The sequence below is a fragment of the Numenius arquata genome, chromosome 17 (assembly GCF_964106895.1).
Source record: "Numenius arquata chromosome 17, bNumArq3.hap1.1, whole genome shotgun sequence".
NCBI classification, from domain to species: domain Eukaryota; kingdom Metazoa; phylum Chordata; class Aves; order Charadriiformes; family Scolopacidae; genus Numenius; species Numenius arquata.
The window spans coordinates 161,895-187,769 of NC_133592.1; the positions used below are offsets into that span (position 1 = coordinate 161,895).

Sequence of the window (25,875 nt, forward strand, 5' to 3'; positions counted from 1 at the left end):
AGATAGTAGTAGCCTTGCACCACAATAGTGGAAGCGAGAGTAGCATATACTCTTTTAAGAGCAATAACTCTTTTAAGTAAGTCTTATGTAGCCCTACACGGGGAGAAGCAAAGCCTATGAGAACTCTGGGAGAATTGCTTACAGATTACATTTTTTTTTCCCCCTACCTTCTATTAATAAATTGAAAGGTAGCATGTCGCTGCAGTATTGTATTTTGGGGATGTTTCAAATATGCCATGCTTATGAGAAATCTAGCCATGAAAAACTGACCTCTGCACCACCGTAAGAGCTAGAGAAGCTCAGAGCTGAGTCAATTTAGTTTTTCAGACATATTGACTCATAGGAGGTTCCAGTTAATGAAATAGCTCAATCCAAGTTTTTCCAAGAAGCTAGAAAACAGGACTACAGCTCTTCTTCTGTGCCTACTACCCCCCACCTCCAAAAACCCACACTGCACAACCATCTTTAGAGACCAAGTAGGTTACTGTAAGTAACCATTTAGAATCAGGGAGACAGTAGAGTCCAAGCTGACTTTGGTTTTGCTCTTTAGAGCAGGCAACTGTTTCAAAGCATTTCCTGTGCTCTGTGCTGAGACTACCTGAACATATTTACAATTGGTTAACTGCTGTACTTACACCTTCTCCACACTAATTATTTACAGTTAAGTATTGCTGCTACAAACTAGAGAGAAGCAGCAATTTGTTTATTCTGCAGTAACAGAAGGCTGTTATACACAGAAGTCAGAGCTTGGCATGACCAAGCTGTTTCAAAATCATGATCTTCAGAATCAAATCTCTCATGGTTTAGGCCCGTATTCTTGTCATTATACATTTTAATTAACTATACTTACCCTATCAGTCACATTTTAAGAGAGCAATTGACACAGTTCGGTTTGATGTATTGATGTCACTTTATTGACCTTTAAACATAAATCCTCTTTAAAAGCCTACTCTGTACCGATTACAGCAATAGGTTGTGTAGAATGTAATAGGTTACAAAGAGGTTATGCACAGTAGTGGCTCATGCTTTGCGAGAAGTCTGTATTGGCCACTTGCATTCTTGTGCCTGACAGGGACAGTAAGAGACAGAAAGAAAATGAGTATTTACAGGTATCTCTCAGAAAGAATGAAGTTTACAGTTAGAAATTCACACAATATGTACAGTTTTCAACTGTTCAAGTATGTTTCAGTTGGACAAAGTGCTACAGGTCACAAAAAAAAACACCAAACCCACACAGTAAAACTCAAGAGGAACTTTTAAGACAAAGAGGTGGCAAGTCATTTGTGTGCCAAACAACTTGCAGGTTGTTGCAGTATATGCAAGACCTAGAAGTTGAAAGTATCTGGAGAATTGCCCTGAATTTGGAAAGTGTAGCTGTCAGCAGTAGATTCCGGTACAACATTTTGGTCATCCTCCTCCTAGAAGAAAAGAGTTTTGAAAGAGCATTTCAACCTAGTAGTCAGTGCTACAATAGAAAATAAAAATGGAAAAAAATAACTTCCTGCAGCCACTTACTTCTGCTGAGAAATATTTCTCAATCAGGGTGGATGAGGCTTTGTATACTTGTTCATTCTCATGTGACTGAAGAGCTTCAATTTTGTCTAGACCTCCACACTCCTCAATCATGAGGCAAAGTTTTTCAGTCTCATTAATCTTCTCAGCAGTCTGCAAGACACAAGCATGGGATAACCTCAGGAGAGGTGCATATCACCAACTACTGGAGAACCATTAGCAACACCTCGGACAATGACTGAGTCTACTGCACCCACATACCAAGAAGATATTAGAAATAGCATCCAGAATAACTAGCACAGTTTTGCTGTCTTTAGCTGAGAGGAGATTCAGTAGGGGTTCAACAACACCGGCCTGAACGAGATACACTATCTGTTCAGTTGTTCCACCACTTGTGTAGTTAGTCACAGCCCACACAGCTTCCTTTTGAGACTTGAAATCCCCCTATGAAAGTAAAAGCAGGATATTTAAACACAAACAGTAGTAGGAATAGCAAAAGCCTCAACCTAGTAAATATAGCTTTTGTTTACCTTTCTGAGAATACCAATGAGATAAGGTACAAGACCATGGTCCACAACTCGCTGAATCTGGTCCTGTCGTCCAGCAGTGATGTTGGACATTGTCCACGCTGCTTCTTTCTGAATGTTGCTTTTATGATGAGAAAGGAGACTTGGAAAGACAGAAAGTGCTCCTGAGTCGATAACAATCTGTGTCTGCTCATCAGTACCAGTGACAATATTTCCTATGGCTCTTAATGAAGGAGTCTGAAACAAATACGAAATAGAACTTAGGAAAACAAGTATTCTCTAATCTGGATTTGAATAAGTACAGCCATACTTGATGCCCCTCTGCTCTAGCTTACCCAGTTAACAGTATGATATGCTATGTACTGATGAGTTTTAAGTTCCTCGTTAGCATTATATCCGCAGACATTAAGCATGCCAAGACTGCACACTTTCCCAGGCCAATCTGCAAACAACTACCCATGGCAAAGCTTCGGAAAAACCATCTCCTAAGTACTAACATGGTTTTATTGTACTATTTTATAGTGTGCACAGAGCCCACTTTAAACACTGGCCCTAGAATGCGGATTTGCAATAGTAGTTTAGTTAAAAGCAAGCTTTAAGGGATGTTGACTGTTGTGCTGGCCTGTGTGTTAAATTCAACAATTATGCAAAGAAGCTTGATAGTCTTTAACAGTCTATGCCTCATGTGGGTCAGTCTCCAGGCAAGATAGAAGCTCAAGTCTTACGCAAGCAAAACCTGAAACAGTCATCAGATTTATGAATAAAAAGCATCAGTTACATGGACACTATTCTAACTGTAGTTTTATCCACGACTCAAATCAAGCAACAGCAATCTGCATGTCTGATAGCTTACCATTATTGGCAGTTCACTACATCCCAGGAGTTTCACAAGTTGTGGCACCAATCCTGTTTTCACTACAACTTCTATCCTGTCATTGGAACCATCTGTTAGATAGGAAAGTGCCCAGCATGTGTCTGCCAACACCTCATGATCATCATGGTGCAAAAGACGAACAAGAGTTGGAAGAATCTGCTCAATAGCTTCTATGGGTGGTGCAGGATTCTTATTACGACACAGGTTTGAGAGGGTCCAGGTAACATTGCGTAAATATCCAGACTGCAAGAGTTGAAATAAATAGGTAGCAACTGTTTAGTTACTTGAGCTCTTTTGCTCACTTATTAGTAACTGTGACTTGAATTGTACCACACACTTACAGCCAGAGAAGAGAGATCAGGAACAGCCAGTAGACTCAGGAGCGGCGTAATTGCACCAAATTTAATAACCAGATCTCTATAGGCAGAACCATCCCCTGAGAAAACAAGAAAAATAAACAGGTGAAGACCAAAACAGAAGAATGTGTGCATGCAGAATCATTATGTGTCAGAGGATGACTTGTTCTGCTTAAGGAGGGATGGATAAAATAAAAAGAAATGAGGACTACAGGACTAATGCCATGGTTAAGTTGCATGACAAGCATGTTTTGTTTTTCCAATCAAGCCACCGAGCTTAATTTTTTTTCCCTGTTGGAAAAAGAGATAATTTACAGCATGCTTTTATTTATCTTTTCTTAGAGTTCATAATTAAGCAGGGACTTGCATATTTCTTTGAAAACATATCTAATTCCTACTACTAGAACAGAGCTCTTGCCACAACACAGGGCTTTAAATGCATTATAATCATTGGTTGCATGACTGAATTCTATAGTATGATGCTGAAGGAATGCCAGACTGAATTATTCTATTGCCAGTTACAAGAAGTGCCTTACAATTGAGTTTAAAAAACTCTAAAGACAAACTTCAAGAAAACCTTAATCAAACAAGGCTTTTATTGTGCTCATTTTCTCTCCATGAGAATTCACTGTTCTCTGTAAGGCACAGCTGTTGGAAACCATAGTACAGCAAATATTAATTTTGACCAGTTTAGGTTTTGTGGTTTATTGTCTATAGCATATTCTACATTGCAAGGCATGGCTTTACTTGAAAAGCATTCAGGCAGAGTTCCCCAGAAGCTCAGCATGCTACATGACATGTCAGTAGTAATGTCCTCCTATGTTAAATAAGGGAGCCGGTCTGGAAGAGTTGTGCTGCAGATTGACATACCTGCAATATTTCCTAATGCCCACACAGCCTGTTCACTGATGTGAGTGTGGGGAGAGGCCAGTAGTGAAATAAAGGCTGGAATAGCCCCTCCATCTACTACAGCCTTTGTTTGCTCTGATGTGCCAGAAGCAATGTTGGTAAGCGCCCAGGCAGATTCAAACTGAATAGGGCTACAGTCTGCTCTACCCAAGAAGGAGACAAATTTTGGAATCAAACCAGCCCGAATTATGTTATCTATTGGGGGCTGCTTCTCTCTTGAGAGGAGTTTCCTATGGAGGAAGACAAACAAAAGGCATTATTTTTCACCTGCAGACATCTGAACAGATTCCATTAATCAGTCTAAAGAGATTCATATTTAAAAGAAAAGGTTTAGCATTGCCTTAACATTCAGAGAAAGCAACACAACAAGACATGAAGGAGAAATATAGACAAGCTGAACGCTAGCTCCCTAAACCTCTGTTAACATTGTTTTTGGCATGTCTTCACTGTATGAGAGGTTCTGTTCAGACTCTGAAATAAAGCAGACCTGCAGGAGTCATAATACATTTGAATTGCTAAAGGTTCCTCAGTAGACAGGTTAATGACTGCCAGAAGCAGCACTGCAGCAATATACAAGCTTCCTAAAGAGATTTTAGATTTGGAAGCAGAAAGGAAATTTGGTATACTTCAAACCCAGTCATCCTACTGTTCATGTTATTCTAAGGTAGATCCCTGCACTCAAATATTGTAGTCAAGTGTTAACACGGTTTAAAGATATCTTATTCCGCTATAAAAAACGGTTTATTATTTTTACTCCCACAACTCTTGAGATTGACTACTGTCTATTTTGCCACCTCAAAACCACCAGAAAGAATTACTAGAGAAATGTTCAGGCATTTTAAACATTTAAAAGCCATGCTATTTCAATAAAATTATGACTAAATTAAGTGTACCTAAACATTGTATGAAAGGTTGACTCGGGTTTTGAAAATGCTGTCTAATCAGAAGAGCTACAGCTGCTGCCATCAGTAGACACCCAGGCTCATAAGCCAATTCTTTTACCTTGCCTGGTTACAGGCTCACACAGCTGAACTGGTTACCTCTAAAATCCTTACCTGGCAGCTTGAGTAGCCTGTAGCTGAAGCTCCATATTATTACTATTAACTCCTTTGACTATTTCTTCAACTGTCCAGTGTGCCGAAACCTGTACAATAAAAAGTTACATGAACACTTTGTTTGGAAAGGCATGTGTCTTCATGACCACAGAGGCCTTCTGTGCAATACTATGAGTAGACTCCATTTTACAACCACTTCCTTTATTAAGAGGTGATACTCCAAAACCTCAGCAGCTACAGTTTTATCTACAGTCATCTGAACTACTGGAACCTTTTTTTAATCAAGTGCTTCACACCACTGTTACAATAGGGTTAAACACAACTGGCTAAGCTACACTTTAAGAGTGTTGCCCATTAGAATTGGTAGTATAGACTTAAGATGGTAATGTATATGTAGTAACGCTGTGTCCCTCACAAGAAGGGATGTACACTAACTAGTGCGACTGCATGAGCTCATATTGCCAGACCTCCAAATGTGCCCATTCCAAGTACCTACTTACCTGATTGCTCCTGTTTTCCTGAAGGGGAGAAGTAGCATCATCTGGTAAAGTGCTAACATTTCTTCTTTTAAGCATCTGTTCATCTTTCTTAGCCTTCCTCAGTTCTACATTGACTTCAATACGCCGCCTTCTCATTTCCTGGAGAATATACATTCATAGCAAGTTCTTGGCTTTTACAACTCACCTTTAAAGATATGAGGGCTAGCTAAAATATTAATTGCATCAAAATACTCACTGTAGTATCCTTTCCTTTGTTCTTGAATCTGTTCAAGCGAGCTGCTGCTGCATTGGCATTCTCATTAGTAGACATCTTGCTTATTTGATTTTTGAGACACACAGATAAAAACAAGCCTGAAAACAGCAGAGAATAAACAGTAAGTTTACTTCACAAGAGTTAAGTTTAAAAACTGAGATCAATACTTGAGAATGAGAGACACTTGTCCATATTAGATACAATAACAGCCTCCGTCTTGATAGAGGATACCAGAGACATAAAAGCTGTCTCTTTAAATGCCTAGGTGTTACATCAAGCTCTAGCATTAACACAAAAGCAGTAAACACACATACGTCGTTTTACAACTCTTCCAACCACAAAGATTAGAGTCATTGATTTTAGGAGCAAGACTGGCTTTCCTTCCCACAGACAACACACATACTTTTAAGAACTACTTTCACTGTGTCGTATCTATACTGCACAGGCACCCAGTCCCACTCCGACCCTTTCTGATGGGAACAAAGAGATCTCGCACTGGGAATGCCCCCCGGGAGGCCTTACTGTGCCAGTGCAGCCAGCAGCACACGGTAGCAGCTACACCGCTAAGAGGCAGGCCCCTGCACCTCAGCCAACTCCAAGGTGACCCACCGCATAAGGACTGCCTTCGTTTCGCCCACAACTCAGCCGGAACACGCAGCCCGTTCTGGGACTCGCCGGCCCCACTCCAGGGAGCGACCTGTGAGCACGGCGATCCGACAGGTTCCGCAGGGAGCCCCCACCGTAGTGCCTGCCCTACCGCCGACGGAGCACAGCCTCTTCTGACAGACCCCCACTACTCCACACCCGACTTTCGGCTTCCCGCTGCCGCAGGCTGCCCCCCGCCCCCCACCCCCGGGGCCCGGCACCTCCGCCGCTGTCTCCGCACACCAGCCTCCGTCCTGCGAGCACACCACCACTGCCCCCGCCTGCTCCGGGCTGCATTTAAATTTCCCGCGGCCTCGCCCTGCCATTGGCCCGTTCGAGCCATAGCAACCTCCTGATTGGCCCGTTTGAAATGCAGCCCGTCTCGCGATGCAGGGGAATGAATTTCCGCTGTCCTCCCGGAAGGGCGGACCAGACCTCACGTATTCGCGCAACCGATCCCGCCCCGGCACTACAACTCCCGGCATTCAACGCGCGGGAATACCCCGCGCTCCCGCCTCAGCCGCTCGTCGGAAGGCATGCTGGGAGTTGCAGTTTCACCGGAGGGCTCCGTGGGGGCTGGCCCGGGAAGGAGATTGGGATGGCGGGCGGGGTTTGCACCCCTGGGTGGGTGAGAGGAGGGAGGCCGCCCCGTTGTGAGCCGTTCGGGGCAGTAATATGCCATTGCCTCACACTGAGCATATTTTCTACTTCAGTAACCAACCGGTCACCACAGGCTTCTCCTGAGACTCGCCGTGTTGTCTCCCAGAAACGTGGTACACAGGAATTTAAAGATAACGGGATGTGAGGTTGCAGTTGAAAGCAATTCAAGAACAGATCAAAATTAAATCATACAGAATGTCAAAAAAAGGTATGTCCATCCCTGTGGCATATCCAGAAAACCAACAGATTCGGAATTGTTTCAGATGGGTTTGGCCTATTTACAAGGGATGGAATACAGAAGAACACCCTGTTTCACAGGTGTAATTCAAACCATAAAACCTGGGGAAAAAACATGGCTCTGCCAGCAACTCAAGCACTTTGACGCCTATAATGTACAATTCAGGGCAGAGAAGTGTCAGAGATGCACATTGATACATTGGTGTGTTAGACCATTACATTAAACCACTTATACTAACCTGCAGATCCATATGCTAGTTGATAAAGACATCTTCAGAAGAAGAGGAATTACCAGTGCATTTTACATAGCTTGTTTTGGGCCTTACAGTTACGATCATTGTAAAATAAAAACATCACACAAACATTTAAGCAATAGTAGGGAAGACAAGAAAACACTTGAATCACAAATGGGGATACCGAAAAAGGACTTAGTTTGACAGAAAAAAAAGCAGCTCAAAAGTAGAAATTGAGGACATCTGGTGTGCAGGAGGATCGCAGGGCCAGCGTGAAGAGAGTCCGCTGCGTCATAAATTGCTGGGGAGTCCGTGGTCTGGAGCAGCATGACCTGGATGAAGGAGACGAGGAGGCTGCAGGGATGGGTGTTCCAGGGCAGGGATAGAGCTGTCAGCCATTTGGAAACGGGAGGCGGCTGCAGGCCGATATGGGGCGAGTGTGCCTTGCGGGGTGAGGATGGTGTCACAGCGTGAAGGACTGTTATCAACACAGGAGCGCGACTAACAGAGGGGTGGAGGAAGGCTGCGGCTGAGGGAACGGCGACAGCCCAGGGTGCGCAGGAGCGAAGAAGGGCCGCGAGGGTAGAAAGCCCAGTGCAGAGCAGACAAGACGGAGCTAATGGCAGCGGAAGGGACGCGGCGGTAGCGCGAAGCCGGGAGGCGCGTGAGCGCACGACACTCCCGGTGAGGGGGCGGCTGTGGCGCGCGCACATCCCCTGAGGAGGGCGCTAACGGCCGCCGCGCGCGACGGGCTGAGGCGGAGGGGCGGGGCCTCCCACTCGCCAGCGGAGAGAACGTGAAAGGACGTTTAGGGGCGGAGCCAGCGGCGGCCGGGTGCGGCTCTTCCAGTGCGGCGCGAAGGAGCGATGCTGGGTGACCCAGTGGCCTAATGGATAAGGCATCAGCCTCCGGAGCTGGGGATTGTGGGTTCGAGTCCCATCTGGGTCGTACCGTAGACGTTTTGTAGTGCGGCCTATCGCGCGCTATTATCGCCCAGCGGGGCCCCCACAGATACTTTTAGCCGCGCCACTGCAGCGGCCGGGGCCGGTAAGGGAGACCCGGAGCGGAGCCAGCACCGCGCTGCCCGGCTGGGACGGCCGCAAATTCCCTCAGACGCACCCTCCGCAGTCGCGTCCCTGTCAGCGGGGCGCCTGTCCTGCCCGTCGGCACCGAGGCCTCACTGAGCCCGCCAGCGCCCTCCTGCCCTCGGGGATTCTGAGGCAGCCGAGGGCCTCCGCCGGAGCGGGCATCGCCTCTGGCCACCGCATATTTGTGGCTGGTGAGTGGCCCCGAGGAGCCGGCGGGCGATTCTCCTCAGGCGCCGGTCCCGGGGCGGAGCTGAGGGTGGGCTGGCCGGGGCGCGGGTGCCGCCGTCTCCCTCCCGGGGTCGAGCCGTAGGGGCGCTCCAGAGCCCTGGTGGTAAACGCGGAGGGGAACCCGAGCCTGCAAACCTGCTGCTGGTGCCAGCACAGCTCTCTGCGGCCTCCCGGGCCAGGATGTGGCCACTGCCCTGTCGGTCCGTTGTTTTCTTCAGAGCAAGGAGTCCTCTCCGCTGCTGCTGGTGTACCTGTAGCTTCTTGAACGGTAGAAATACTGCAAACGTGCTTACTGCCCCTTTAATCAAGGTCCTGCCCAAGTACAGAGTCTGGAGAAACTCATTCATACAGGCATAGTCAGGCATTAATATAGGCTGAGTTACACTACCAGCTAATTTAAACAGAAGACTCCTTGGAGCACAGAAGGTCTGCAGGACACTCATGCGTCCATCTGTCCGTCTGTCCATCCATCCTCAGCACAACCCTCAACAGCAGGGGTCTGTCGCACCCCTGACTTCTCTCGCTTGCCGCAGGTACGCACCAGTTGAGTGGGAGACGAGGCACATGAATATATGAGCTCACCTCTGTCTCGTCCTTAGTTTGAAGTCTCATTTCTACAATAGCTAAGTTGAAATACTTTCATAATTAAAATGGTTAAAATAGCTGGAAAATAAGGATTAATAAATGTTGCAGTAAAAAACACTCTGAATAACAGATGTGTTAAAAATTCAGTTATTTTGCATATCATTCTGGCTTATTTTCTGTGTCTTCACCAGTAGCTGCTTGAGACAAAGACCTGTACTTTTAAGACTTTTATTAAACTGCTTAATTAAGACAGTACAAAACAGTGTTTAAACTAGGCAATAGCTGGACCACATGACAAAGGCATTAAGGATGGGCAGATTTTCTGCTGGGGATGTTTAAGGAGCTGGGATGTAGTTCTTTTATAGATTTTTTAAATTGTTTGTCACAGCTTAAAGGCACGAATGAGTTCACTAACTCTCATGACAGTAGTAGCCAGTGACATAAACTGTCACAATGGAAATCTTGTCTAGCAATAACATCACCTGTTTTCAGCTGGGAACATAGGAATAAGCCTACTTAATTCAGTAATCCAAATCAGACTTGGTTTGTTGTGTGAAAATTTTCAGAGTTCTTTATGTTAGCAAATACAGATTTGAAAATGAAGCTTTATCTGGGGTCAGCAGATAAAAGACTGGACAGTAACTCCTACATTTTTCAGTCTGAAAAGAATCACTGGAAAGGGTTCCTTAAACTAAAAGAGATTACCAGCTGCATAACTGGGGGTGGACAGAAATACCTAAATATGTTTCATCATAGAGCATATCCTGTACAGAGGCTGAATTGCAGAGGTGATGCATCTGTCAAGTGCACTTTATAATGTCACTCCCCATGTCCAGTAAAACCATATTTGTTCTGTATGATTTTTGTCTATAAAATGCCATAGGAAGCAAGACCCTCCTCTAAAATAAAAATCTGTTGCTAAAAACACATATCCATCTGTTATTCACAGAAACACGGGTGACTGGGGGCAGTATAGCCGGGTATACATATGGGAAAGGGGTGTCCATGCACATTCCTCCTAGGCAGGGGTGGTGGGAGGCTCGCGGGGACGGCAGCAGCTTGGTCTTGCTCCAGTGGGTTGTCCAGTGAGTGATTCCTGTTTCCCCTAAGGCTGCCTCTCATTAGCATGAATTGGGGGAAGGGCGTAAAAGACTCCAGTTCACGTTGAGTCTGGAAAAACTTTACTTCAAAATGACAACCAAAGTGTTCTGGCTCCTCTGCTTTGTCGTTAGATCATCTTCCAGCTCAGTGGCCGGTAAGTCTGTTAACATTCAAAGCGGGGCTGGGGCATATTTGCCTTTGGTATCAGGGGAGACTAAACACATTGCTACAAATTCTTGCCCGAGCAGCCCTCTTCAGCTGTAGTCTTTTTAGCAAGCAGTAGCAGTAATCACGTAAGGGCTCAAGCAAAAAACATTTCAACATGTTTTGTGGGATGGGAATGTAAATTGCAATATTTGATTTGTCAGCATTTGAAAGAATTAAGAGCACCTGCCAAAAGCAGGCAGTTAGCTGGTGCCATGAATGCTGCTAGCCATTATTCTGCAGCTGAAGTCTGATTTGCTTTTGCATATGATGGGATTTCTTTTTATTTGTATGTGACTTTTCCCTTTTAGTCTCCTTCCCCTCACTTGTAAACTTCAGATTTCTGATTTATTTCAACATGCTCTGTGTTGCCACGTGTGCCTGCAGCAAGCTGTCCTAAACAGGTCTGGTTTTTTAATTTTATTTTAGTACCTCATTGATGTACAGAAATAAGATATACTTCTATTCCATTGGGAAGACGTCCAGGAGCTGATTATGTTGCAGTTGTATTTCTGAGGTTGCAAGGGCTAGATAGGAATATGCTGGCATAGGGGAATGGATCTCAAGGTCCTGAATAGATCGAGTAGAGAAAAATGAACTAATTCTTGTTACAATCCATGACTGAGAAGGCATGATAAACTGGTAGTAGAAAAGTATACTTAAAAAAAAAACCAAGTCCAGAACACCTGTTCAGAGTTCACAGCTTCACATTGAACCATCTCCAGCACACCCTTGCCTATTGCTTTCTTTAGCTTGGACTTCTTCCACCCCTTTCTTCATGGACATTCTTTTCACTTTACATTTGGCCAGCCCAAATATCAGGGAATCTTTCCCATGACAGCAGCTGGTGAGAGCAAAGGGGGAGAAGCAGCAAGGTCACCAGTTGAGTCAGTTATAGAAGATAAATCAGGACATTGTTCATCTGTGTATGTCAAATATCTCTTTTCACATAAGGAGTTAGGATCAGCCTCCTACACGATGCTAACCACAGTCAGTGAACACCCAGACAACGGCTGTGTGTGGGTGAACTGCTTTAAAACTCTGCTGGCTAACTGAAGACATGCAGTGAAGGACTAAAGTAAAAGGAAGATTAACTGCAAGAGGAAATTTCTCTCTTCCCAGGCTAAATGGAAAGTCATTTTGCTTTGTGAGGTCCAAGTGATCAAGGTGAAGGTATAAACGAAGGTCTTGATGACTGTCCAGCTTGTGTGAACAATGTCATTAAGCTATTCCATTTTTCACTAGATTCCCAGACACTTCCTCTATTTCACAAGCCTTGTCCTCTCAACTGAAGAAAAGCCTTGAAATACCTGTTACTCAACAGCAATAGCCTAGCTACCAGGCAATGGTACTGCTACTATACAGCTCTGTAGCGCAAAAGTCAGAGACCAAAACTGTGGATAGAGATCTTTTCAGTAGCATTCAAAGCCCAAAGCTGCTGAACAGTCCAGATGGCATTGTCAATAAGGCATCCCATGGATGGGAAAACCAAATAGTTCTGTTGTCATGGTCTTTTAAACAAGCATCCCAAATGGCAATGTGAACCTTGCTTCCTCAGATGCTCCCTGGAGATTCAGGCTTTTGAGAAAAGGGTTTGTTTATAAGTCCTGTTTTTAATTTGCAACAATAATAAAGTAAAAATGCAAATCTCCTGTGTTTTGCTCACACAGCTGCATTCTCCGTACTGGACTTTCCATGTTGGAGTACGGAAGAATGAGGACCTCTACTATATTTGATCTGTTGAACTATTTATTGGTTATATTGTCTTACTGTTGAGGGGCTTACTTACAGACTAGAGCCTCAAATTTGCCAGGTGCTTCCCATTCAGAAGCATGTGGAATAAAAAAATTAAAACGCTAATACACTTTCTCCTTTTTTTGTTTGTAGGACCCCTGCCCTATGTTGAGAAATCCAGTCAGACTCTCAGCAAAGATGCTTACACTTCAGCAGATGCTGCGCCTGGCCACCTCAAATCGCCAGCCTGGGCCACCAGCAGCGCCAGGGAGAATCACACTGAACGTTGGCTTCTGCCTTCCACTGACCTGCAGTGGCCAAAACCTCCCAAAATCATCTTTCTCTCATCAGACAAAAAGAAACACACCAAGCCTTCTCTAGAAAACAGCACGGGCCTGAGGAAACACCTTTCGCAGTATGGAGGGGCCCTGCCTCTGGAGAGCCTGACTGAGGGGCCTTCTCCTTCCTCCTTTGACTTCAACCACACCAATAGAAAGCACGCAGATAGACGGCTGGCTGAGGCTGCCAACAGTGTGTCGGCTCAGTTCCAGCACGCAGCATCTTCCTACCTAAAGATGACATCCTTAGTGGAGGCTCATCCTTTTCTGGACTCTGGAGCAGTGGAGTCAGATGATCCTAACACACTGGATCACTTCAACCGACCACGCAAGATAATGCCCTATAAACACACTGATGCCTTCAGGACTGTCACCAAACCCTCCTGGGTCACCAACCGCCAGTCATCCAGCTTGCCGTACCACTTCAGTGCACTGAAGAAAGGTAAGGGGAGAGCCTGCTCTGGCAAGGGATATCCTGAGCTTTCCAAAGGTTGGGTAGCCTAATTTGGATGGAATATCCCAAAAGGGCCCATGCTGTCCTTCAGCCTATGTGCCTGTTCTAGATGGTGATAAGGAGAAGGCATGTCTGACCGAGTGCAAGAAAGAGAGAGATGAAGTGGAGGCCTACTGTGCGAGCGAATTCGGTAAGTTGTGTCCTCCAGGAACCACACAGACAAAGCAGGGGCTGCTTTTGTTCATCTACTGCTGACATTTCACTTCTGCTTTTAAGATACCGTTTCACTGAGTATGTTAAATAATTACTAAGTACATTAAAGGGACCCATCACAGCTCTTTATAAATGCACTGTGACAAATGGTACCAAGTCTTAGATTACCCTTTCCCTACCTTGGGCTAGAATTGCTCTTTTTTCTGTTTCTTCTCCTTTCCACTCCTGGGAGGAAGGCAGTGTTCTTGCTGCTGGTCAACTCAACCAAAAAGACCAATTTAGATACTCTAAGATTAAACATTGTAGCCATGTTACTTCTTACTATTTATAACAACTTTGTGGTTTTGGGGGCTGAAATTTCAAATTAAGATAAAATGGAGAACCAAACAAAAATAAAACTGTGATCCTCTCGGTATAGAGGACTCTCCTTGAAGTTCCATAGGGCTCAATGTTTGTAGTCCCTGTGTCCAAGTTGATGGAGCTAAAGATGGTAGAAAATAGCCTGGCATATTTGAACTGACTGTTTACGAGCAAGCATTTTCTGACTGAAATCTTGCCTTGTGCTTACAAAGTTGTGAAATAGATACCAACTTCTTCTCACAGTATTTTAAGAGATAAGCAAAATACATGCCTAGTGGTAACAGATGTTTCCATTTGTAGAATATAAACATGTTACAAGACATCTGTTTTCTCTAAATGGAGAAGTCAGGAAGTGCTTTCTACAAATGCTATATTATTTTTTACCACTTTCATGCACTCCTGTCAAACATAGGCCTTATAGTGACCCGACCTTTGTACATTTCAGCCTTTAACATTCATCTCTTAAATTGAAAAAGACAGTCTGAGCAACACATCAGCCAAGGTTCCATTGCAGTGATCAGAGAGAGCTTTTAATTTCTTTACACTTGCAGTGCAGATTAAGGAATGACCGCCTGAATCTGAGTTCTTACTCAGTGGGGCAGCTGTAACGCCAGTTATTAAAGTCCCACTTGCCTTACCTGCCTAAAAGGTTTGTTGTTTTCTGATTCCTGCAGACAGCTGTTTCAAAAGCTGAGGTGTTTTACTAGCAGGTTAGCTTTGGACTTCATTGTGAAGTTTTAAATTTGAAAATTTCACTTTGTTAGGTAATTATGTCCATTTTCTACATATCACTATGGAAAACAGTACTAAAATCATCACTTTCTTTTGAAACATTTTATAAACTTCACTAAAACATCTCAGACCCTTAAAGCACAAGGTTAGCAACTCCTCAACAAATATAAGGTGCTGTTCTCATCAAATATGATTATTTGAAACAACCCCTATTTTCAAGACTGCCCACTATAGAGCCAAACGATTTCTGCTGACACCTACTTTACAGCATTTTAAATGAGCCTTCACACATACCCTGAGTTGCAACCAAGACACATAACCTGATGGTTGCTTTTTTCCCCCCCCTTCTTCCCTTAAAACAGCAGTGAACGGAATTGTTTATAACATGGAAAGACTGGGGAATGGAGTCCACTTGATTACACTTTTGGTAAACAGTGATGGATTATACAAGATGAGTCGCCTGTATATTACTCCTGATGGCTTCTTCTTTCGAGTTCACATTCTGGTTGTGGATACTTTAAACTGCAGTAAACCGTGTCTGGACTTTAAACTTGGTAAATCATTCCAGCTAAATCCATTCCACTACACCTCCTGCATGCAGCGCGGTTTTAGTCTGCCCTAGTTTAATAGGCTTATCCTGGGTTGTTGTGATATTTTGAAAAAAAAAAAAAAAAAAAAAAAAAAAAAAAAAGAAAAAAGGAAAAAAGTCTTTACTGTTATACTGGAGAACTTTTTCCCTCCCCGTTTGTTTAAATTTTCAGGAGAGAACCATTTGTGTGAAGAAGTCAGGTAGCAGCGTAGTCCTTTCTTAACCTTATCCAGTTCCAAAAAGATTGCAAGTTTTCAGGATTGCCAAAAAAAATTATATGCAGGAGCTTAATCTGGTGTATTTGTAAGTAGTCCAGTTTTCCTTCTAAATGCAAGTTCATTAAATACCAGCGTTTCCCCCAAAGAGCTTCTAATTGCAATACAACATAGTAAATAATTATTTCCATGCAAGCACAACCCACAAGTCCCACTGAAGCTCAGTGTGCATGTGCCACTGTACTGAGCCACACGTTCAGGATCTATTTCTGCAAGGCACAACTTCACACCTATTCATAACCTGTTGTCTTTTGAGCGAGTGCAGTGAATGAATCCATGCTTTCTTCATAGCACGGACGTCTCCTTTATTTTGCAGGCAGCAGATACATCGTGATGGGTCAGATCTACCACAAGAGACGACAGATCCCTGCAAACCTGCTGCAGTTTCTACATGGGCACCTGAGGCCAGGGGACGGCTTGCTCAGAAGCAGCAGTTACGTGAAGAGATTCAACAGGAAGAGGAATCGCAAAGTGCAAGCAGCTCACACTAAATGCAGATAAGGCTCCAGGAACCTCCCTCCATCTAGGACATGGGCAGCAGCAGAATTTATCTCCCAGAATAAACACACGACCTGAATGCTTTGACTAGATACCCAGATATTGTTAAGCTTAGCTCAGAAGCCAGTCTAGGGAACTTAACTGATCATGAATTTGCTCTAGCGGTCTTCAGAGGCCCAGGTTACTATTGCCTCCCCTGCCCAGATAGTCTGTAGTAATTGTCAAGTAAAACTCTGGAGGCGTTGTTCCAGCTACACAAGTAGTAACTGCACTTTCAAACCCTTAACCTTGAACAAATGTTAGACGGTACCACAGCTTTATCTCTAGAGGATGTCCATTGTGTTTTCACACAATTCTGCCTAAAGTATTACATGCATTTGATTCAAAAGAAACCAACAAAACTCACTATCATTTGTATTGTTTTGGTACCCTCTGACATGTCCACACTACTTTTAAAAATTACATCGTTCTTCAAACAGAGCTGGATTTTCACATGAAGCACACAAAATAGCTATGTAATTATATGAATACACTAACTGAAGGCAAATCATGTAACCGCACAACACAAATGCTCAATTAGGCTTACAAGTAACAGCACAAGTTGATGCCAAGGAATGCAAAGTAAGAATGCAATTGCACGCACATTTTGTGTGCCTGGTTACACCCCAGTTCCTTAAAAGTTCAGTCCTAGAACTGTGTTCTGAGTGTCATTTTCCCATGGGAAATGTTACCAAGTTTGTACCTGCGCATCAGTAAAGTTACTTTTTGAATCAAAGATACAATCTTTTTACCTTTGGTGTGGGGAGATGTAAGAACCTATGAAACCTCTGCAAAGGAGGCCTTAATGTTCAGTGTTCGAGAGTCAATATTCATGGATCGTTAAGTTTTTAAAAGAAACTGATAGAATCTTCATGGGTTTCTGGGTTCACTGTTTCCTGGGTTCTGAAAGACTCCAAAGGATTACAGTGATATTAAACAATGGCATCTTCTTGTCTGATGAGTCAGTTGGGGATTTTAAGATATATATTGATGTTTAAAAAAAAAAAAAAAAAGGCACAATGTGGTCAGGCTTAAAAAAAATATATACCTACAGTGATATCTCTGATGGGACCTGGAACAGGAAGCAGTGGCTTCTATAAGCATTTTGTGTTTTGAAGCAAAGTGAGTTCTGACACAGATCTACCTTGCACACATCCGCAGCTTGATTCAGTGTCACTGAAAAGCTACGGAGTGGCATACGGGTGATACGGCACAGAGGATGAAGTATTTCTTAATACAGAATAGAAGCCAAACACCAAGAGCAAACATCATATATTTTGGCACATAGAAGGCCGTCACTATACAACAAATTGACTCGTAGCTTGTGCCCATCTGAAAAAAAAAATAGACTGTCTCACTTTTGTTAGGTGAAAGATTTCGCACAGAGCGCAGCATATGTAGATGGAATTTTCCTGAGAGATTTTGAGGGGGCTTTTGATTTGGCAGGACTGTTCTTGGCAACGAATCAAAGCATGGGACGGACTGGGAGGGACAGAAGGAAGGAGGAAGGGTTACAAGCGAATCTCAAGTTTCTTTGTTTCTATTTTCCACTGAAGTCCAGGGACAAACCAGCAAGTCCTACAGTCATCCATTTGCCCAGAACAGCAATTAAGCACCCTTCCCCACCCCCAAGACATTACTGTAATCTAAAACAGGCAAAGTGTGGGTACCAAAATAACATCCCCAGCTAGGTCTCATTTTGATTGTCTCTCAGAAGAGATAAATGATAGTAAAGCAGTGCTGGTGACATCCAAAGCCTGAGTAAAATGCCAGTAACTGACACAGTGTCTGCACCACTCAGACACAGCTATTGCTCTAGAAGAAAGCCTGAAGAGCAATTCATTCTGTGTTCTCTGTTTGTGTTAGTCACCTTACCTTTCCTTTCTTGCTTGGATGGTGACTCCTTTGTCACTTGACAAAAAGACAATCGAGTCAGTATAGTTCATGTTATCAAAATCTGTGTTAGAATATATGACCATTTTGAAACAGATGTTGCAATAATTTGTGAAAAAAACAAAGAGGAGGACTCAACAGAGATCATAAATCTTACGAATTTACCAGGCTTTTAAGAAAGGTGGGCACTAATTACAAGAGCTAGATTTTCAGTAACACTATTAAACTATAAAAGAATACCACTAATAAATCAAGAAAAAGTACCTCAACCTACGGCAATTGAAAACACTAAAAAAGGCTCTCGGCACAATTAAATGGTACGTATGGATTATTTCCCTGATCAACCTGATTCACTGGCAATTATACATAATCTGGCAAAGCCAAGACCTGTATATGATAACATCAAATGTTTCATTAGAAACACCACCAAATCAATGTCAAACACATTACTTTATTTGTCTGGCATGATGTGTCCTATAAGGTACAAAAAAGTACTCTTCAGTTTGCCACAATTTGTTAAAAACATAGCAATCTATTGCCTACAGGTAGGAAAGATTTTGATGATGTCATATATATATTTATATATTAATAAATAGTACAGAAATACTGTGAAGTCCTGATGAGATGCAGGATATGTTCAAATGCTGTTAAAAGTCGAGATTTTTCCTTTTTGCATTAAAAACACAATGCATACAATATGCAGCATTTTTTTAAACGTCAAAGGACAACAAAACCTAAATGCAACTACTCTTCTTTAAGCATAAATGGATTATTGTTTTCACATTGAACAATTATTTTTAATTTTCACATATAGGTTAAATGACAACATTTGTATGTACAAAAAACCATGGGTTTTTATTAAAGTTATCCCAGAAGAACCTGTACACCTGAGCCTGGAAGTGTAAGAAAGTGTGGTCAGTAGCACTGTGTTCTTAAGAAAAAATAACAGAAGAGGTTCTTGCATAGCAAGGTGTGAGGTTAAACCCAAAAGGAGCTTATCTATCAATCAGGCAGATCCCAGACCGCTGCAGAACACAAGTTAACTGTCAATTAGTGCAAAAGCTTGTCACATGGGTAAGGAGCCGCACACAAACCACGGCTGATTAACTACAGATGGGCAGTATCAGCATGTCATTCAGATAAACAATGGGAAAGTGACAGATCGGAAAGAAACAGCAACATCATCTGCAATTCCCACCTTCTCCTGACTTCAATTCATTCCTCACAGCAGAGCAGTCCAGAGCCTTTCCCAGCCAGAATTACACTCGGTACTTTACATTCCTGAAGTACTCAGCAAAATATCACCGGATCCAGCAATGGGCAGTGACACTTCACAAAATACTTCCTACCATGTTATCAGATACAGTAATTTTGGCACCACTGTAGAAAATTTATAAAGGGAGAACAGCTGCTCAAGAACAAAACACAGTAAACTCTACCTTTGGAGCAAGATCAAGTGGGATATCCCTGGCCACTTCCCTCCCCTATCACTTGAAATAGCTGAACAGATCCCCATAGCGTTACAAACATATTAGCGCACACTCAAAGACACCTACATCTGTGGGGAGAACAATTATCTCCATTTATTTTGTTTCATATACATCCATATTTTGAATTTTAATACAAAAGAAAAAAAATTAGAATCTGACAAATGTTTACAAACAAGATACCTTCAAATAGATTTTACTCGTTTCAGTCTGGTGCAGAGTAAATGACAAATTGTACTGTTATATTCAAGGCAACAGAGTCTGTAGTCCATGACCACTTAGCCCAACTTTTATGCAAGCTTAATTGTTTTTATCTACCATGAATGATAAACTCATTGTTGATTCCCAGTTCTGTGTGTGTGCACATGTGTACATAGCAGCTCCTTTCATAGAAAGAAAAGACATCTAGAGGTCTTCTTGTACTTTTACCTACAGAAATCATGTTAAGATACAGAATGGATTACATGTGACCTGGGCTGGATTTTATAAGAAAAAATAATTAGCTGACAAATGAGGGCAGCAATAAAAAAGCGTCTTTTTTGCAACAATAAATAAATACAGTCAAAGTTTTCTGTGTGGACTTTAAACCAGCTTCTTCACTGAAGAACAGACGTGGCATTTCCATGGAGTTAAACGTGACCCCATTTACTGTATCTTTTTTCTTGCTCTCTTTCTCTCTCTCCTTCAACAAAACAAAAGTTTTCCTGCTTCTGCCACAATAGTACAACAATTTGATCTTGACAAGAAAGTGGTGCTGCTGATTTTTATTTCTTTGTCCTTTGGACAAAATAAGCCAAGAATATAATTTGACTGTTGTGACCAATAAAAACGCAGTTTACATCGTCTTGTCAGGATAACCTGACTAAAAACATCTGGCTTCTTAATTAAAAATTTTCAGACAACCAGATCCTTGCTCGTGTGTTAGGTTACACGCTGAACTCTAAGAAGCTGTAGACTGCAGTTTGTTGTTATGGGACCTGCAGAATACAGAAGAAAGCGAAGAATTAAGCACCCTTCATTTTGGAGAAGACAGTTGCCGCAAGGTGTTGCCAAGGGTAAATCACAATGAGGGAATTACCACCATGTTGCTTCCATTTATTCTTTTCTCCCCCTTCAGAAAAAAGAACACTTAAAATAATTCTCTCTGAATTTTAAGCACATTTTCTCCTACAGTACACAAATATTTCAGTACTTGTAAAATGCAGTGTGTCACTGGAATATTCCAAGATGCCTGAAATCAGTTTTACTCTCCCATTTATATAATAGTAGTCCATCAAAAAAAAAGGCAAAAAGACAATTTAAATTGTATTTATAATAAGGTATACTTTGCTTAAATTTATTCAAGAAGTCTTTGGATTAACTTAATAGAAAAAACTGAGCAGGCATGTTAAAATCACATTTTTGCTAATCAGAGTTCAGTAAAACTCCTCTTTGACATTCACAGTTTTATTAGTGACTGAAAATAAAACAATAAAATACATGGTTCCCAAGATTAATTTTTCATTTTTCTCAATACAATATTCAAGGAATGGGACAATTTTTTTGTTAATACAGTTATGTTTACCAGCATTTATTCGCTGGTAACAAAACCCAAAAACTCAACAACATTTACTTTTTAGACAAATAATCTGGATTTTTAGGGCAGTTTAATGTCATCAAATTGTACAATAAAAGAAAGTGACCCCCCAGCATCCAGTTTTGTCTCCAGTTAAAAAGTTCAGACTAAAGATATCACAATCTGCAAGAAAAGAAAGAACATGGATGGTATAAATGAAAAACAATAACAAATAAGATGCAGCAATGAAATCAGTGCACAAGCGGTGAGCGCTGGAAACCAGCTAAAGCAAGACGATGGAAACAGGAGTTGAAAACTACCTGATAAAAATCATAAATACGGTATTAAATTGGGAAAAAAATGCTGGACGAATTCATTTGATCCCATCCCTTCTTATCAATCCTACTCCCGTTGCATACAGAAACTTAGAGAGCTTCCACAACGGATACAGAATGAAGCTTTCAATTTAGTTAATTACAAATGGACACAATCCTGCATTAATGTCTCAGACCAGCAGCCGGTTACAGTTTTGACTCTCACGGTCAGATGGACAAAGGTACCCACTACACACAGACAATTTCTGAGTAAGGCTGAAAGAGTCCAGCTGCTGGGACTCAGTTACGGTTGGCCGATGCGGGAATACAGCAGTGATGCTGGATAAACCTGTGTACTCCGTCACTGTCTGAGTGAGCCGAGGTTAGGACAGCCATACGAAATACCACACTGTGATTTGGCTGGTGCCACACAGCTCCCACCTACGGGCTGCCAGACAGAATTGGAAAGCAACAGAAAAAAACTGTAGTAGAGTTGCATGTTCTTTTTCAGGAATGCCTATGTTAGGGAAATACTCTACATTGATCCTTCAATAGAAAAACATTGTAAAAAAGTGAGTTTAACTTTAAATAGTTAATTTTGAATTGCATTCACTTTTCCACATCTAACTTTAAACCTTACTTATTCTCCCTGTTTCAAAGATAGTAAGTTATAAAAAGATGAGAGAAGGTAGTGAAAATTAAAGTATTTTAATTTCTTTCATTGATTATAAGCTTCATGGAAGGATTGTCTCTTCTTAGCATCTGGAAAGTATTTAGTGCACAGCAGAACATTATCGGAACACAAATGCAGTATTTGTCCTGGTCAGAAAGGATTCTCAACAAGTTTTCCGCAGCAATGACTTAAAATGTCCTTCAGATCTTCTACATTTATGATACATTCCAAATTAATATCTAACAACTCATTTTGAACAAACATTACAAAGTAACCTCCATAAAATCATATTTTAAGCCTTAATTTTGATAGAATATGACAGCTGGCTATTACAGAACAGATTATTATTTTTTTTTTTCTCCTTTAAAAGAAAAGCTGTTGCCCAGGAAAGCACAAGGAGAGGCAAATCCCTGTAGAAAGGCAAGGGAAGCTCACAAAAGCACTAAGGAGATTTTAGGGGATAAGAGAAGATCTATGACGAGGAACACTTTAGCTTACCTGCTTGCCTTAAATCCTTTTAGTTTCTGTACAAAGAATGATTCGAGAACTTCTGCACATTGGTAAAAAGGGGAGTCGCTTGGATTGTAGTAACGACAGTTATCAAAAATTTTGGTCATATCTGCCACAAACTCCGTGACCTTTTTGTAGTAACGTTTCAGTATTCTTTCTTCCATGGTGGCAAGGTCTTTAAAGAAACCAAAGATTGTTACAGTGAGACATTTTACCCTGAACAGAAGCGGATGCTGTCAGAGTGTGGGAAGGAAAGCCTATTTGGGTTGCTTTTCCCGGAGCGCTGGCTGTGAGGTGGTGACACCAGCAGGGCTCCTTCAGAATAAACACTCACACTGGAGTATGTTGTGTGCAGCTAAAGTAAAACCCAAGTATCAAAATGACATTGGAAAACTTGGGTCTTTGCAGGAAGCTATTTTCTTTTTCTGAAAGAATTAAGGAAAAAAAAAAAAAAAAGACAAATCTGGATTCAGTTACTTGCACTTGCTATTGAAACCTTCTGGTTATTTATTTGAATTCATGACTTGCTTTGAATGAATTACCAGTTCTCATGGGCATATGCATGTTACCACATGGCACAGATGAAAGGGATTTCAAGTGCAGGATCATGCAAAATGCCAATGCTCTCACTCACTGACTAGACACATTAATGAGGCTGGAATGGTGAAGTAAGCAGTGATTGTCCTATTTTTATGTAAATTAAAAAGAGGGGACCGAGAACTGCTAGTTCTAAATGTAGCTGTCTAAATGTATAGTGGCACTTTTAGCTGGAAACACAATGACCTGCCCTTGGAAAATGCCCTTAAAGTGCTTATATTGAAATGCAGTAATGCCAGAATGTGTGAAAACAAAGGTAGATGGGCCTAGTGCATTTCACATACATTTACTTGTATTCTTACAAGTTAATTTTCCTGCTAGTTAAGTCAGAAATGGCTAAATACATTTTTGTTTACTTCAATCATCATATGCTTAATTACATTATTACTTGAGCTTTCCTTATAAACTCTAACCCATCAATTATGGAATAGGCCTTGTTTAGCATCTACATAACGGCACAATCCAAAACTTTGGAACAGAAAAGGACACAATTTCTAAGCAAAATATTATTTTCAGTCAACATACTGCAATTTTGCCAAGATACTAAATTTAACTTTCCTATTTCTAGGATCAGTAAGGAGTAGGTGGGAAAGATCAAATGATACACCAGCTCTCATTTAGTACATATACTATGAAATTTCATATACTATCAAGTTAGGTGAAGATAATTGTAAACTCCATCTTCAGTTGCGGGTCACACAACTGTATGAGCACCGCTTCCTCCTCTAGCCCCAGAGTATGGCCCCCACACTTTGCAGGAGGAACTGATGCACAGAGACAGAAAAAACCCAAGCAAAGAAAAACATAGAAAAATTGTCCTCTTGAAATAAAGTAATTTAAAAACAAGAATTCTATCCTACCGCTGAACTGAATTTCACATTTTCTATGTTAGATTGACTGTATTTAGGGTTAAGGAGTCAGCCTAGAAGTAGAATACGTTAACCCTCATGAACTTCTAAATGTATCAATAAGAAATAACATTGTTTCATCTGCCTAATTGCAAAACCCGTGTATTCTGCAAAACTCATCTTTAAGATCCCCAGATGGAAACCCTCAGCAGGTAATTAATTTGGTATTCAAAAACCCACTCACTCACACTATTGCTCAGAAATACTTACCCATTGGTTCTTTAATAACACCGTAATAATCTGGTGCATCATTGGGATCTACTGGTTCTAGGAATGGCCATGCCATCTTGTGAGCCTGTCAGGAAACCAAGATTTAATTAAAAGAAAATTAAGTTAAATTAGCACTATTATTAACTAAATATTTTCATTATACTTTTATCTGCTGGGGTCTAGAATTGAATTTAAGGAAGAAGTGCAGCATCATATGAAAAGGTAACTAGTTCCCATCTGATGACTGGGTGAAGTTTTAAATTTTAAAGCTCAATGTCAATGACTGAGTACTTGGTCTTCAAAACAGGAAATGATGTGAAATTCAGCCATAACAGGATACTGCGCTAAGCAGGCAGCATAGAAAAGTATGTAATGAATTTACTGAGAGGGCTTGGCTCCTCGCACCTAGAAATCGACCACTTTTTACTTCCAAGTACTCTAATTTATTTTCATAAATATCTGCAAAATATAGGACAATGCAAAATACTACTCTTTGAGGATTTCTGTTACCACACTATTTTAACAAAATTCTTAAAAATTCTTTACAGTTGTAGCAGAAAAGGCATATTTGGGAGTGACAGATAAACCAGAAATATACTGTAACAGATGCTGATGTAATAGTTATTATTAGGATGCAATCGTTTACATGTTGATAACAACTTTCTGTGGGAACACTATTGAAATCTAATAACTCGGTGAGATTAAAGTACGGAAGTGTGTATCAGAAATCACAGAAAACTAATCTGAGAACAGGACATTGCACTTTCTGTGCAGCGAGGCGACCACGCTGCCTTTTGGTGCTCTAAAGTAAACCTGCTGCCTCTGAAAGCCTCCCACTGAAGAGACTGTTTAGTTTCACTAACCCAGAAGCAGTGATACACCAATTATTGTGACTATTCCTCAGCACAGTAACGCCAATCAAGTTTGCAGCTGACATGGTGGCATTTCTCACAAATAAAAAGCTTTGACATTTCCTTTTTGTAAAGTCTCAAAACTACTAGAAGAGAAATGAAAACCAACTCCGAAACTTGCTAGATCTACCCTAGAGAGCAAATCCCTCCGCTTTGCTTCAGTCCTTGCTCTCACCTGTAAGGAACGCAGTACTCTTCGTAAACCTTCATAATCCTTGTCAGTGAGTGGACTGAGCACAGTCATGGCATCTTCTGTGGACTGACATTGTGGACACACATATTCATCAATGAGATCAGCTTCGCTTTGCAAAATGCCAACACAGCGCCCATGATACCAGTTCTGACATCGGTCGCAGCCAATGTAAAATCTGCAAGATCCAAAAAAGCATTAGTGACTCGATCTATTTAAAGACTACTGTTAAATACATAAACCTGCCATCACCTGCACACAAGCAGATACTTGACATGATTAAATACAACAGCGTAACGTGGTATTTCAGACCGACAAATTCTAATTACACTATTCAAACTGCTTTTGTATTCGCAAACAGGCTAAATTACAGACCATTTCAAAATTAGTTCCTAAATTTTATACTAGGCACTTTCAAACAATCAAGA

At 41.7% G+C, this 25,875-nt stretch overlaps 3 protein-coding genes and 1 non-coding gene across 4 annotated transcripts in view; 2 read left to right on the forward strand and 2 right to left on the reverse strand.

The window, feature by feature from the left end:
- Positions 1 to 888: 888 nt before the first annotated feature.
- On the reverse strand, positions 889 to 6,974 carry KPNA2 (karyopherin subunit alpha 2). Its single transcript, XM_074159940.1, has 11 exons — positions 6,875 to 6,974; positions 5,969 to 6,084; positions 5,734 to 5,871; positions 5,234 to 5,322; positions 4,140 to 4,408; positions 3,255 to 3,349; positions 2,893 to 3,156; positions 2,043 to 2,276; positions 1,774 to 1,956; positions 1,516 to 1,665; positions 889 to 1,418 (listed from the first exon to the last, which is right to left on the reverse strand). Exons 1-11 carry the CDS (start codon positions 6,972 to 6,974, stop codon positions 1,326 to 1,328), a joined length of 1,731 nt encoding a protein of 576 aa, XP_074016041.1. The 3' UTR covers positions 889 to 1,325.
- A 1,215-nt stretch (positions 6,975 to 8,189) lies between these two features.
- On the forward strand, positions 8,190 to 16,931 carry C17H17orf58 (chromosome 17 C17orf58 homolog). The gene is made up of 8 exons (XM_074160341.1): positions 8,190 to 8,212; positions 8,718 to 9,040; positions 9,555 to 9,610; positions 10,788 to 10,917; positions 12,855 to 13,481; positions 13,585 to 13,683; positions 15,161 to 15,352; positions 15,979 to 16,931. Exons 1-8 carry the CDS (start codon positions 8,190 to 8,192, stop codon positions 16,161 to 16,163), a joined length of 1,635 nt encoding a protein of 544 aa, XP_074016442.1. The 3' UTR covers positions 16,164 to 16,931.
- TRNAR-CCG (transfer RNA arginine (anticodon CCG)) lies at positions 8,637 to 8,709 on the forward strand. Its single transcript has one exon. It is a non-coding gene; the product is annotated as a tRNA-Arg (tRNA).
- A 2,721-nt stretch (positions 16,932 to 19,652) lies between the features above and the next one.
- The window catches only part of BPTF (bromodomain PHD finger transcription factor), a 55,812-nt gene continuing 49,589 nt past the window's right edge, over positions 19,653 to 25,875 (reverse strand). The window contains exons 27-30 of the mRNA XM_074160089.1: positions 25,433 to 25,625; positions 24,347 to 24,431; positions 22,620 to 22,806; positions 19,653 to 20,556 (exon numbers count right to left, since the gene is read on the reverse strand). Coding sequence (XP_074016190.1) covers positions 20,520 to 20,556; positions 22,620 to 22,806; positions 24,347 to 24,431; positions 25,433 to 25,625 — 502 coding nt within the window. The 3' untranslated portion in view covers positions 19,653 to 20,519. The remainder of the gene's footprint in view (positions 20,557 to 22,619; positions 22,807 to 24,346; positions 24,432 to 25,432; positions 25,626 to 25,875) is intronic.

What these genes read in the sequence shown, in the direction of transcription:
- KPNA2 (XM_074159940.1), bottom strand. Translation starts at nt 6,974, where the DNA reads ATGGCTCGAACGGGCCAATGGCAGGGCGAGGCCGCGGGAAATTTAAAT. An exon ending in TGCTCGCAGGACGGAGGCTG is followed by an intron (nt 6,085 to 6,874) that starts GTGTGCGGAGAC and finishes TGCTGTTTTCAG; the next exon opens with GCTTGTTTTTATCTGTGTGT. An exon ending in CAGGCTACTCAAGCTGCCAG is followed by an intron (nt 4,409 to 5,233) that starts GTAAGGATTTTA and finishes CTTCCTCCATAG; the next exon opens with GAAACTCCTCTCAAGAGAGA.
- C17H17orf58 (XM_074160341.1), top strand. Translation starts at nt 8,190, where the DNA reads ATGGGGCGAGTGTGCCTTGCGGG. An exon ending in GGGCGAGTGTGCCTTGCGGG is followed by an intron (nt 8,213 to 8,717) that starts GTGAGGATGGTG and finishes GTCGTACCGTAG; the next exon opens with ACGTTTTGTAGTGCGGCCTA. An exon ending in ACTTCTCTCGCTTGCCGCAG is followed by an intron (nt 9,611 to 10,787) that starts GTACGCACCAGT and finishes GCCTCTCATTAG; the next exon opens with CATGAATTGGGGGAAGGGCG.